We start from the raw sequence: 14,839 nt of genomic DNA on the forward strand, positions 1-14,839 counted from the left end.
TGTTTTGTTAGTATGTATTTGGTTGCTACGTTAAATACTCTGATTCTTTTGCCGGCTATTGAGGCTCGAGGAACATATATAAACAACAAATGAAAACTTCAGGAATTTGTATTTCATAGTCATTATATTGTAATTAATGTGCTAATTAAAAAGAATCCTTTCAACATGAATCATTTTTATATGTGAGGACAATGAATAGTATTACCAATATTAGTATACATATGTAATATGAACCAATCAAGAAGTTCTTCTAAATATAGTGAACACATTTGCATACCCAAAAAACATAAAAAATAAAGCAATGATGATCATTACTAGTGTATATGGTCTCCATTCCTAATAATAAAGTCTAATCGACTCTCTTTCTCCCTTCATTATTCGGTACCAAAACTCTCATTTATCTTTTCTCACAGTAGGAAATCTTGAAATAACTCTTTAAACATTATATAAAGCCCTGATGCCTTGAATGTCATCTCCATGCAAACCCTTTGTCACTCCAGCAGAAATAGAAGGGAACATGATAGCCCCCTCAACTGAGCTGTGTCCCAGTCCAAGAAGGCCCAATTTCATGCAATGCAACCGTCTCCAAGTCGAATGCACCTTGTGCCGCACCCACTGACATCTCTCATCCGCATCATAATGGAACCTGATGTCTTCTGGGGCAAAAGCATGAGCTAGACTCCACCCTGCCCATCAAAAGGACTACCATCTCCGTGATTTCCACTGTGGAAACTGATGGTAATATCTGCGTTTCCGACGTCCTGAGACCGTGAGAATCTGAGAGGAGTGTTCCAGCCCTGTTGTGAAAGCTTTAGAAACAGGGTCATGGCATCCGCAGGGGTCCTGCAGGAATGCATAGGTGAGATGGTACTTGTTTGCTGGCCACTTGGGGTTTCCGGGGAAAAATTCATAGTGAGCGACAGCATGGAAATGGCAGAGGCATTTTGCCTTTTGTGGCCAGACCGCATCCGAGTATTACCATTGACAACATCTGCCATCCACATCGAGGCATTGTCATTTTGGATACAGTTTTGGCATCCAAGACTCCATTGCCTTCAGATGGTAATTAAGCTGGTAGGTTTTGATAGCTGATTCTAATAGCTCATCAAATCATCATCATTCGCATGCTTTAGATTTCGTGGAAGAGCTATAGTTCAAGTAACCAAACTTTTCAAGGTATTTTTTGAGCTCATTGGTGCCTTTAACTTTGTCGCCTTTATGACAACCTTGGAGATGGTTGATGAACTCAAATGGTGATTGTTTTTTGTCATTGGTGTTGTCTGCTAAAACTGAATGTGAGAGGAGAGAAAGGAGGAGGATTACAAATAAGAAGAGGAGAAAAGCTTTAGACGCCATTGCTAAAATCAATTAACTTGGTAGAGAATGTTAATTGGCTGTGCTTGTATCTAACAATTCTTTTTTTTCTCTATTTATAGAGTTCTTCTGAGATCATTCGTCTCCCAAGTTGAGTGAGACGGTCTATACACGGTAGCATGACTTTTACCATTCAATGATACTTAGTCTTTTCGATGTGAACAAGCTATCAAATTATGCAATGTTTACACTATCAACGAAGATGCCTAGCAGACCACAATTACGTTCATATACAACATATATGACCTGACTTAATTTCCAGCCACAAATTACAAAAAAACAAGACTTGAACTCTATGACAAAGTCTCCTATTATCAAGAGAAGACCCTCTAACCGGCAGGAGAAGTTGCTCCTCTATTTCATTATCATAAAAATTCTTACATGTAGATTTGATTTCACATTATTCGTAGTAAATCTAATCAAACTGAAAGTTTAGCACAGCTTCTAGTGAAGACATTTGCATGATCGGTGGAGAGAAATATCATTCTCTCTGGTAGACTACATGGTAAAGGTCTGGCTGCTTTGTCGAACTTGCTTTGCTTTTGGAATGATGCTAACTACAAAAGAGTAGTAGTCCTGTCTTCATTAATTTGTTCAAAGTTAATTTACTTGACTATAATATTCAACTGATCAAGCTAGAGATGACTGGTCCAAGTCCAGTCTTCATTAATTTGTTCAACGTTAATTTACTTAACTATAATATTCAACTGATCAAGCTAGAGATCACTGGTCCAAGTTCAAAGAAAGGTTTTCGATGTCACAAGAAATTTGCAATAAGTTGAAAAGTGTAAGAGGTCCTGGTGGGAGCTTTTCGGTATTGCTGGACTTTGAGAAGACAAGACTGAAAATGAAACTGTTATGCCTGGAAAAGTAGGGATGATGCAAAGCCTTATTAGCGTTAGCGGTCAGGGCTTAGGTAAGTCCTGTAACCATTCAGACGCAGCTACATCACACGCTGACATAAGCGGCATGCTCCTGCCAGTGTAGTAGGTGTACGCCAGGCTGGTGAAAGGCTGAAGAAGATCCACGTGTCCAACCCTTGCAAGAGTCGAGTAAATCACTCGAGCATGTGAGCAACGGGACGCAAAGAAAGATTTACACAGCAATCTGACCCACTCTCTGATTTAGTAATCATTACCTCAATTCATTCCACTATAAATAGAGGGATCCTCTCCCGTTTATAGGATTAGCTAATTTCTCTCTAGAATAGCATATAGACATACTCTCTCTCTCTTTTGGAAAGTTTGTTACAATCCTTGTCAACTTTAAATCTCAATCATTCATTAGAATAACAAACAAACACAAAACTTTCTATTTGAACCCTTCGATTCAACAGGAACTTTTTTCTGTTATAGCTCACACTTCCTGAGTTGACGAAGAGGAGGCTCACGTGAAACATGTTTTCTGTTACAGCTCATCTCTCCTGAGTTGACGAAGAAGAAGCTAACGTCCACTTCCTGAGTTGATGAAGAAGAAGCTCACGTGAAGTAGCAGAAGCTCGCGTGAAAGAAAGCTCACGTGAGACATGTTGATGAGATGAAAAATAAGTGAAAACGACACAGAAGTATGTCGTTTCTTGCTTGATTCTTTTGAGGCTTGCATGCATGTCAACAAACAGAAACTAATTAGTAGACAAATGCAGAGAGAGATGAAGATAATGATACAAGTCGATCTGCATTTCCATGGGAGAATTAATTAAGCTTCTAATGATAAACTAAAGCCATGTTTGTTAATTATCAAATCTATTTAGGAAAAATACAATTTTGAGTCCGTGATATCATCGATCACAAGTAAGGGTCACCTTTGGTTAACGTTATGCCTGAAAGAGTATATATATATATAGTACTTTGTCTTCAAACAAGAGCATATGTATCTGAGATTCTTATCAGAATTCACAAATTAATTGTATTTTTGTGAATATAATATCTACATAATTATGTTATATGGATTATTATATCGCCTCATTTCGAGTAAAAAATAAAGTTCTTTAAATTAATCAAACATTTCATTGAACTATGTTGCCGTCAAAATGCTACTAGCTTTGCTTATGGACAACTGAAACAAACAACCTAAAACAAAATCTGAATTCTGAAGGAGCCTCTACAGCTATATCATTATTCACGATTGCAAAATTGAGATACAACTAATTGTTTTAAAAGGAGAAATTCATATATATATATATATATGGTCGGACAATTGAGCTAGTTCATCGTGTGTTTGAACTAGTTTATTTGATCGCAAAATATATAGAAATCAAACTACAATAAAAAGAAAGGAAAAACAAAAACAGAGCTTCTGTGTTTCCTCTGCATTTATTCTGGTACCGTAATCTCAGTTATTCTTTTCACTTAAAAGTGAAGCTCCAGTACTCTTCAAGCATTATATAAAGTCCTTATGCCTTGAATGTCATCAGCATGCAAACCCTTTGTTGTTCCTTGAGTAATGGAAGGGTACATGATAGCCCCCTCAACTGAGCTATGCCCAAGTCCAAGAAGATGCCCAATTTCATGCAATGCAACAGTCTCCAAGTGCAATGAGCCTTGGGTTGCAGCCACAGACCATGTCTCATCTGCATCGTAATGGAACCTTCCGTCCGTTGGGGCAAAAGCATGAGCAACGGTTCCGCCAGGGCCATCAAAGGGGTGACCATCTCTATGATCCCCGCTGTAGAAACTCACCGTGATATCCGCATTTCTAGCGTCCTGAGTCTGTGTGAATTTGAAATGTGTATTTCCAGCCCATGTCGTGAAAGCTTTAGCAACAGGGTTCATGGCATCAGCTCGAGTCCCTGGAAGAAAGGCATAGCTGAGATGGTACTTGTTTGCTGGCCACTTAGGGTTTCCAGGGAAAAATGAATAGTGAGCGACAGTATGGAAATGGCTGGAGGCATTGTGGTGTCTTTTGTGGCCAGACCGCATCCGAGTTGCGCCATTAATAATATCTGCTACTCCACATCGAGGCATTGTCATCTTTGAAACAGTTTTGGCATCCAAAACTCCAGTGGCTTTAAGATGATAATTTTTCTGGTAGGTTTTGATGGCAGACTCTAAGAGATCATCAAAATCATCATCATTGGCATGTGTTTGATTTTTGGAGTTTTTATAATTCAAGTAACCGAAATTTTCGAGATACTTTTTGAGGTTATGGATGCCTTTAACCTTTTCACCTTTGTGACAACCTTTGAGATGGTTGATGAACTGAAATGGTGATTGGATCCTTTCGTCAATGGGGTCTGCTAAAACTGAATTAGCGAAGAGTGAAAGGAGGACTGCAAAGAGGGTGAAAGAGAGGAGGGGAAAAGCTTTAGATGCCATTACTAATCGATTCACCAATTAACTAGAGAAGCTCTTGTTAATTGCTTGCGCTGTATGACATGTTTAGATGGGTATTTATATATTTCTTACGCGAGAAGGATACTGATAACGCTAATGGGGACGATATTGCTCAATGTTTTTTGAAGTTGAGTGTATCGTTGCATGCACGTTACTCAGTTGCATGACTTGTACTTTTCTAGGTCTTTAGACCGGAGATTATTGTAAAATGAATTGAAGACTTTGAAGAAACTTAAAGACAACTATATATTAGTGAGTTTATTACAAGCTTCCCCCAAAGGTATATGAAATAACAATTTACCCCTTTAGGTCACTATTCCAAGGGTGAAATTGAATCAAGTCGACTCGAGTATCTGATTAATCGAACTCGACTCAAGTGTTACAGTACCAAATTCAAGTTCGAGTTCGAGTTCGAGCCTAAGAAATCAAGTTTGAACTCCAACATAGTACTTGAAATTGGAATTCAAGTTCGTACAATCAAGTTTTATTCGAGTTCCATTATTCGAGTTTGAAAATACGAGCTTCAATCAAATTCAAGTATTCAAACCTCAATCAAATTCAAGTATTTAAATTTTAATCGAGTTCGAGTCTTACTATGATCGAACTCGAACTTGAACTTGATTCGACTAATGCCGAGTCGAGTTTGACCCAAAATCGAACTGCTCGCACAGCTCAGCTTGATTTTCATTCCTACATTTCCATTAGTGTTTTCTTCATCTGACTGGCACATTTTATATAAAATTAAACAGTAAAATGAATGGAATACTAAGAGAGGGGGTATATTGTTATTTCTGATGCCTATCTTAGGGGGTAAATTATAACTAAGTCTATATTAGTTTCAATAAATAAAGTAAAATGCATGCAAGGAACAAAAAGTAATCAAAAGGAAGGAAGATACGTAGCAGGGCAATATACAGTAGACTCTACTTAAATTCCACAAATGTAAACAAGAGGAGTAGACGACGGCTCAAATTGCACCCACAAAAGAAGAATCTACTTAAATTCGACAGATGTAAACAAGAGGAGTAGAAGATAACTCAAATCGCACCCACAAAAGAGTCGGTGGAATGAGACCAAATCAAAAGGCCAATAATCAATTACTAAATTGACAAACAGATGTAAACAGGGCGACTCAAAGTCAGTCCTCTTGCCCAATATTTCATTATCATATGACTTCTTAAATTACATGTGCATTAATTAGACTTAAATATGTGTTCCGAGTTGAATAATCGTAACGCTTTACTAAGTCATTTGCATCGTTTGTTGAGACAATATCGTTCCCTGTATATTGTAATTCATTACGGCAACCAATCAAGTTAATTAATTTTAAAATACAACATAGCTAGCTAATTGAGTTCTATTGCCAAACTATGATTTTCTATTTTGATAATTCAGAAATTCTCTATACTTGTTATGTAAGTTCGAGTCTGAAACTAGAACATCCGTCGAACCTTATCATCATTCAAAAACGGTTGAATATGACTTTTTATTTTTCAAGACTTGAACCCCATACCTCGTGAGATATTTCTAAGGGAGCGTTTGGTTGGGGGTTATGTGGGATTACTGAGGTTAAGTAATAATATTACTTGATTACCATGTTTGGTTTGTCAAGTAATATAAAATTCTAGTAATCTTCAAATATCAATAGTGTATTGGTAATATTATAGGTAATTTGATTACCTCTATTTTCTTAGGTATTGTAAGATTATTTGGGTAATCTTTTTTTTTTTTTTTTTTTACAATTCTATCCCTTATTAATAAAATTTTAGGACAATAATGCCCTTATTTTTAAATTTATTTACATGAATCTTGCTTTTACCATTTCACTCAATTTAATTAATTTTTTGGACAAAATTACCCTTGAAATCAAAATAAATTTTAGCTTACCCAAGCCACCATCCCCACCCACCTGTTGTTGCCAGCCAAACCATCGCTGGCCATCGCGAGAAATCGCTAAAAGTCACCTACAGTCGCCGTGAGCAGCCCACCGTGATTGGGAGGCCCCGATATGACTGTTTCTGGCCATATTGATGGCCGAAAAGGCCATATCGAGAGCAGATCTTATCGGAAATGGCTAGATCTATTCTGGCAATTTCCAGCCAGATTGATGGGTCTAGCCGTTAACGGTCAGATCTGGCCTGATATGGCCGTTTTCGATCATCAATATGGCTAGAAACGGCCATAGCAGAGCCTCGTGGTCACGGTGAGTTACTCATAGTGACTTTCGGAGACTTCCAACTATGGTTTGCAGTGGCGACAGGGGGTGGGGGTGATTTTGTCATAAATTAAAGTTTTTATAAGCGGGGGTGTTTTAGCTAAATCTGAAGTATTGGGGGTTAGAAGAAATTATTCAAAAATTAATAATAAAAATAATATTATATTAATATTTAAAAAGAGGGCAATTTAGTAATTTAAATAACATACCCAAACCAAACATATTTTAAAACCCAGCAAAGCTTCTGGGTTTAGGGGTATAAGACAATGTTTTAAAACCCAACCCGGGGTGAAACCCAGCAAAGCTTCTGGGTCCCAGGTTGACCGGTTTGACCACTGGTCAAACCGGTTGATAAAAACTTTTAAAATTTAGCAAATATACCCCTAAAAATTACAGGTCAGTCCCTATAGGTTTGAAATTTATCGAACACACCCCAGCTGCGAATCGACCGGCTACTGATTAGCGACGACGACACCCCAGATGCAACCCCAATCGTCCCTTGAGCCCATTTCCATCAAAAGATACCCAAGATCTGGCCGAAATAGGTTCGATTTCAGCCAGATCTCACCGACGTTGACGTCGGCATTCCAGGCCAGATCCCATCGATTCTGGCAACAACAACCCTTCCCACCACCCTAGAATTACTCCCCTTTTCCTCCCGACCAAAGCCCCCCTCACCCCACCCCCGTTAGCCTCGTCAATCGCCGGAAAAAACTCATCGTTGCCGCTGCCAGTTTTGTTCGATTTCCGGTCAATTTACTCACCAGAAATCAAATCTTTCACCACCATTACATTCACCGGAAATAGCTCTTCAAAAGCCCCAACATTCCGACAGTTAATTGTTCGCCGATCATCACCGAAAATCCTAGGGTATTGGGTGAATAGGAAAAAATTAAACCTGGCCTGTTGAAGCTTCCGGGTGCCGGTTCAACCGGCCGGGCTGGGCCGAGTTTTAAAACATGGGTATAAGATACCCACCAACTAACCAAACACATTTTCCTAAAGATTCCCAGTAATCTTCAAGGTAATATAAGATTCCAGTAATCCAACATTCCCAGTAATCCAATATTTCCTGAATCAAACGCCCCCTAAATGTGAATTTAAAAAGATTATCATCCACGAAAAAAGAATGTGAAACTATTCTCAAATTTCCTAGCTTGAGCAAACATATTTTAATTGATTAAATACATTTACTGGGTTTATATTTATTTATCTTAATCGTTTTGACTACGGGTCTTAGTAAACGTAGATAATTTTCCCAATAAAAAAATTATGTCTAGCATTTAAATAGAGTAGTTTTATTAAGTTTCAGAAATCTGTAGACTACAATAATAAAAAGTATCGATAATTCACTCTCTTTCTCTATTTTTAAAATTTTTCACATTAAGTTTTTCAGTATTATGCTGGAGTAATAATAAACATAATCACATTTGGGCTAAACTGATATTGGTCCAAATATGAACCACACCCAACATAATTGTGGTCTTGATCAGCAACCAATATAAATCCCAAACTTCAATGGATTGGCTTTAATTACAAAACTATGTCTCTATCTTCTTATATATATAAGTTTTGGTAGAAAGTCCTCTTCACCAAAACTTCCAATTCCTTCTTTAATTATCCGTTTTACCTTTATATTATATATAAAGTATCAATGCCAATTTTATAATATCTTCTCTATTATTTAAAGTGAAATGCATGATTTTTTTTTCTATCTTAATTTTCAAGAACTTAAATATTTGGGAAAACAAAATAATAAGTTTTATATACATCCATATAAAAACAAAAAATAACTACTATATTTTTTATTTTTTATTTTTCTGGTAATCGAGGAGTCCATGCTAGCTTGTGCGTACCTTAACTAATTTTTGGAGTCCATTAAACATCATACAAGCTCAAAAGACCATGTAAACTATAATGTTATTGTGGTAGGTGGTTTCAAAGTTTGAACTCAGGAACTCAAGAAAGGGAGCAAACGTGGCCGCCAGACCAATCCTTTGGGCCGGGTTAACAAAAAATAACGATTATTAACGGTAAAAAATTGAAAATTACAAATAACTTTCTCCTTCGCGGTTTAGCCTATCCATTGAAGGATGATCAATTAATCAATAAATCAATAAATGTCTTCAAACAATATTATACAAAGTCTTGATCCCTTAAATATCATCTCCATGCAAACCTTTGCTCTTCCAGGAGAGAAAGTTAGGGGCCATGATAGCATCCTCAACTGAGCTATGATGGAGTCCAAGAAGATGACCAATTTCATGCAAAGCAAGAGTCTCCAAGTCCAATGCCCTAGGTGTTGCCCCCACTGACTAATTCTCGTCTGAATCATAATGAAACCTCCCATCCATTGGGAGATATGCATGAGCAAGAGTTCCACCAGGGCCATCAAAAGGGTTACCATCTCCATGATCACTGTTAGGGCCAAAAATCATCCTTGGCCCAAATAGGAAAACGGGCCCGACACTGAAGAAGAAGCCAGGCCCAATCCCGATATGACCAAACCGGATTAGGCCTATGCAGTACAAGATATAGCCGGCCCAAACCACGAGGGCACGAGCCTCCTAATCCCAGTCCATTTCTTAGGTCCATGGGCGAATCCAGAGCCCACGGCCCCCTCAAAATACCTTCCTATTCCTGATCACTTTCCTACCCGAAGTTACTCTCCTAATCAGAATCACCTTCTTATTCGGATACTGGTAAGACAGCTTACCACAGCCCTAGTTCTTCTAGGGTTTGCATCAGAGTCATATTAGGACTCCTACTTATACCAGGATTGGGAGACCAGATAGTCACTATATAAGCAGAGAGGCCAGCCCTCTCAAGGGGACATTACACCTTCACACTGAAAGCTCCGACTTGAGAGCTTCACATCACTGCCGTAGTCACAGTCCCCGACTAGATATCCGGTAACCTTTTACTCCCTAGCCCTCACTATATTAGCCTTTCTCAGTCTTGCTGACTTGAGCGTCAGAGTGCCTATGGCAAACACCACCCCGGTGTTTCCCGTTCGCTTCACGCGTGTGTTTCTCTACATGTGCAGGTGCAGCGGATCGCTGGTGGCCTCAACCTCACGGGATCAGACCCCCCCTTCCGTACAGGTAGATTTTTACGTCTACAATCACCACTTTCAAAACTAATCTTGATATCAGCTCTTCTGATGTTACGAGTCCAAGAGAATGTGAAATGTGTGTTTGCAGCCCATTTTGCGAAAGCTTGCCTAATGGGTCTCACGGCATCAGCTCGTGTCCCCAGAAGAAATGCATAAGTGAGATGATATTTCGTTGATGGCCACTTTGGATTTCCTTCAAAAAACGCAAAATGAGAGACTGTATGGAAATGGGTAGAGCCATGGGGTCGACCCTTTTCTTGCCCGACCGAATTCTAGTTGTGCCATTTACGATATCTGCCATTTTGCATCGAGACATACTCATTTTGGACACAGCTTTGGTATCCAAAACTCCAGTAACGTTTAGATTGTAATTGAGCTGGTAGGTTTTGAGAGCAGACTCTAATAGCTCATCAAAATCATCGTCGTTGGCATGTGTTTGATTTGCGGAAATGTCATAGTTCAAGTAACCAAACTTTTCAATGTCCTTACTCCTTATATAGAGAACTCTTATAAAGTGTATTGATGAAGGTCAAAAACGATAATTAATTATTCATTTTCGAAGTTGAGCTAGCTCGTTACTTGGTAGTGTAGCAGGACTAGTTTTACTTAGTCTCTGGAGACTTGAACAATTATATATATATTTGAAATATTCATGTTTGGTGATCACTGGTATATATGTTCATTTATTATAATAAAAGAGTTTGACCTACATGCCATAACATTGAAGAATGAGTCCAAGCAAAAGTTGAAGAGTTAAGCATCTCATATTATTTGATGTGGCAGTTGATTTAGTAAACTCTAATTAAGCTTATCGTATTACTGATACTGAATAATTCATATTTTACTGCAAAATTAATTATTACGATCATTTAACATACCAAATAAGAATATAGTACTGCCGGTGGAAATTAACTATCTAAATTGTCAACAATTAAGCTGAAAATATATTCGTGGTGATTGAGATTTAACTTGGCACAAGCAAAGGATGGCCTTTAAACGTTATTTTTTACGATTGACCACCAACCAAAATAGAAATCATGCAAAAAGATTGAGAAATTATTTTAAAATGGCTTTGGCTTGACAACATATTCTTTGAAGAGTTAAATGGTAGTATCATTATGAGAACAGGGAGCATAATTATCTCTGATTTGATATCAAAATATTGGAAGTAACTAAAAGTGGTTAAATAAGTCTCTTTATTTGTGGGTGTCTTCTACGCACTTTAATTAATCCTTGTAGGTAATTAGTACAACATCTTATTACTATGATCATTTGTTTAAATCTTAAAAGTCAAGGGTATTCAAACCTGAGATTATGCATCTTAATCATACATTTTAATACTGATCTTACCACTTGAGCTATCGAAAGGTAGGTGGCAGTGTTAATTACCTTTGCAATTAATTTCTGGAATGTTTTCTATTAAAAACTTTTCTTACCAGCTTAATAATATACAATGTTTATTTTTGTTTATTTTCTCAGTCGCTCTCATAAGCTTTTGCTTATTATTTTCCCTATGAGCTGCAGGTATAAAATTCTATAGCGTATGTGTTTCTATTTCTCCCTAAACTTTGGACAGTACCCCCGTTATTAAACAGTTTTTGGTCATATTTTCAATAAAAATGTGTGAGAAAGGCAAAAGTAAACTCTGGGAGGCCGGCATTCATTAGTGATACATTCAGACCTAGCAATACTTTTTTCTTTACGTACTCAAGATACTGACCAATTTGCCTCTGGGATTTAATTTAAATGTCAGACACGAGACAGAATATATATATTTTTTGGTATGACTCCTTTGCTATGACTGTATCTGTCAAAAAAATTAACACAACATGCTTTGAGGTCAATGCATTTTCATGCAATCAACTCAGAAAGAAGCAAGAAGTTTCACTCTTAAGTCAACTAGTTTACACTTGCTCTTTTTTTATAATTTGATACACTCCTTCAACAATGTCGTTTAATCTTGTATAATTGCAAGTTAATTAATGGAGTATTCTCCAATCCCACACGAGTCTCTGCTATTTACAGGTGTTTACAGCTAGCCAAGGTACAATTTGTATATTTTAACGCCGCAATTGTAAGATCATATATGATTCATTAGAAAAGAGAAAAAGAATGTACAAAAGCCTTATATAAAAGGCGGTCAACCTATCTCAGGACAATCCCTGGTTAGAACCCAAAAAATAGCTTAAAGATATTTTTTCTTGAATTCGTGGGTACTTGACCACTTTGCCATGATCCATTGCAATGCTGTTGTCGTTGTATCAGTTCCAGCACTGATATTCATCGCTTAAAGATACTATGTCGCCTTCTTCAAACTTCTTGTTCTCACCTGGAACTTGTAATTCCAATAAGGTTCAACGTATGACACAAACTGATCTATGTTTTCTCCCTTATTTTCACCTTGTTTCATTTTCTCTCTGGCTCTAATCAAGGACAATAACATATCTTCTCGATCTTTAGCAATTTACAAACTCATTCCATCGATTTCTAAATAAGATCTTCCCCAAATTTGGCATGATAAGAAACACTTTTACTTTAAAACAGGTAAAAATTTATTTGTGAGCATTCAAGCTCCCAATTGTATTCTCATCAATTATCCCCGAAACACATGAGAACTACAAAGAAAAATTGTGTACGTAAAACGATCACTACAGGATGCCTCCTTCATGTTCAGAATCCTTTTAAGGCGATGAATTAAATTGTCCAAGACACGTTTACGGATATGAGAGCAGGATATAAACAGAAGGGTGGAGAACTCCTGATGTACCTGTAAGGTTTCGGCGAGGGAGCGCCAAGTTCACCATGGGGAAAAGGCTTACGCTTTACGTTTGTTTGGAAAGAGTCGATCGCAATGTGGTCTTTGGCGGGCTGCGAAGATGGCACCATTTAGAACAAGTGCTTGGTAAGCGGAGTGTTGTTGGTGATGAAATGGTCGGTTCGGAGCCAATTTTTTTGTGATGATCGGACCGTACCTTTTGCGAAGATCAGAGACGATTTTTCCAACTCAAAGAAAGTTTTTCGATGCCATGAAGTTGGCAATGAGGTGAAGGGTGGGTCCTGGTGAAGCTTTCTGGAATTTCTGGTTTTTGAGGAGAAGAAACGACTGAAAATAGCTAATTAGTAAACAAACGCAGAGAGGGATTAGGATAACAATACAAATCTGCAAATCCATGGACATCACTTGTAATTAAGGACAATGCCTAAGTATGTTCGAAACCTGATATATAAAGACTTCCGGACGAATGTTCAATTAGCCTCATTGACGTATCATGTTTATGTTTTTATATGTATTGGTTGCTACGTTAAATACTCTGATTCTTTGCCGGCTATTGAGGTTATCTATGAACATATAACAACAAAATGAAAACTTCAGGAATTTTGTATTTCATTAGTCATTATATTGTAATTATATGTGCTAATTAAAAAAATCTCTTCAACATGAATCATTTTTTTATTTATGTGAGGACCAATGGATAGTATTACCAATTTAGTATACATATGTATATATGAACAATCAAGACGTTCTTCTAAATTAAGTGAACACATTTGCAATACCCAAAAAACATAAAAATAAAGCAATGATGATCATTTACTATGTGTATATGGTCTCCATTCCTAATAATAAAAGTCTAATCGACTCTCTTTCTCCCTTCATTTATTCGGTACCAAAACCTCATTTATTCTTTTCTCACCGTAGGAAATCTTGAATAACTCTTTAAACTATATAAAGCCCTGATGCCTTGAATGTCATCTCCATGCAAACCCTTTGTCACTCCAGCAGAAATAGAAGGAACATGTAGCCCCCTCAACTGAGCTGTGTCCCAGTCCAAGAAGATGCCCAATTTCATGCAATGCAACCGTCTCCAAGTCGAATGCACCTTGTGCCGCACCCCACTGACCATCTCTCATCCGCATCATAATGGAACCTGATGTCTTCTGGGCAAAAGCATGAGCTATGACTCCACCCGCCCATCAAAAGGACTACCATCTCCGTGATTTCCACGTGGAAACTGATGGTAATATCTGCGTTTCCGACGTCCTGAGACCGTGGAATCTGAATGATTGTTTCCAGCCCATGTTGTGAAAGTTTAGAAACAGGTTCATGGCATCCGCAGGGTCCTTGCAAGGATGCATAGTGAGATGGTACTTGTTTGCTGGCCACTTGGGGTTTCCGGGAAAAATTCATAGTGAGCGACACATGGAAATGGCTAGAGGCATTTTGCCTTTTGTGGCGCAACCGCATCCGAGTATTACCATGCACAACATCTGCCATTCCACATCGAGGCATTGTCATTGGATACAGTTTTGGCATCCAGACTCCAGTTGCCTTCAGATGGTAATTACTGGTAGGTTTTGATAGCTGATTCTAATAGCTCACAAAATCATCATCATTCGCATGCTTTAGATTCGTGGAAGAGCTATAGTTCAAGTAACCAAACTTTTCAAGGTATTTTTTGAGCTCATTGGTGCCTTTAACTTTGTCGCCTTTATGACAACCTTGGAGATGGTTGATGAACTCAAATGGTGATTGTTTTTTGTCATTGGTGTTGTCTGCTAAAACTGAATGAGAGAGGAGAGAAGGAGGAGGATTACAAATAGAAGAGAGAAAAAGCTTAGACGCCATTGCTAAAATCAATTAACTTGTAGAGAATGTTATTGGCTGTGCTTGTATCTAACAATTCTTTTTTCTCTATTTATAGAGTTCTCTGAGATCATTCGTCTCCCAAGTTGAGTGGAACGGTCTATACACGGTAGCATGACTTTTACCATTCATGATACTTAGTCTTTTCGATGTGAACAGGC

At 37.8% G+C, this 14,839-nt stretch overlaps 1 protein-coding gene and 1 pseudogene across 1 annotated transcript; both read right to left on the reverse strand.

Moving 5' to 3' along the window:
* Nucleotides 1-3,746: 3,746 nt before the first annotated feature.
* Nucleotides 3,747-4,722, reverse strand: LOC116138615 (metalloendoproteinase 3-MMP-like). The gene has a single exon (XM_031424324.1). The coding sequence runs from the start codon at nt 4,686-4,688 to the stop codon at nt 3,747-3,749; it is 942 nt and encodes a 313-aa protein (XP_031280184.1). The 5' UTR covers nt 4,689-4,722.
* Nucleotides 4,723-9,077: 4,355 nt separating this feature from the next.
* LOC116138616 lies at nt 9,078-14,330 on the reverse strand (annotated as a pseudogene).
* Between the last annotated feature and the right edge of the window lie 509 nt (nt 14,331-14,839).

The sequence above is a fragment of the Pistacia vera genome, unplaced genomic scaffold (genome assembly GCF_008641045.1).
Source record: "Pistacia vera cultivar Batoury unplaced genomic scaffold, PisVer_v2 Contig342, whole genome shotgun sequence".
Lineage (NCBI taxonomy): Eukaryota > Viridiplantae > Streptophyta > Magnoliopsida > Sapindales > Anacardiaceae > Pistacia > Pistacia vera.

What these genes read in the sequence shown, in the direction of transcription:
- LOC116138615 (XM_031424324.1), bottom strand. Translation starts at nt 4,688, where the DNA reads ATGGCATCTAAAGCTTTTCCCCTCCTCTCTTTCACCCTCTTTGCAGTC.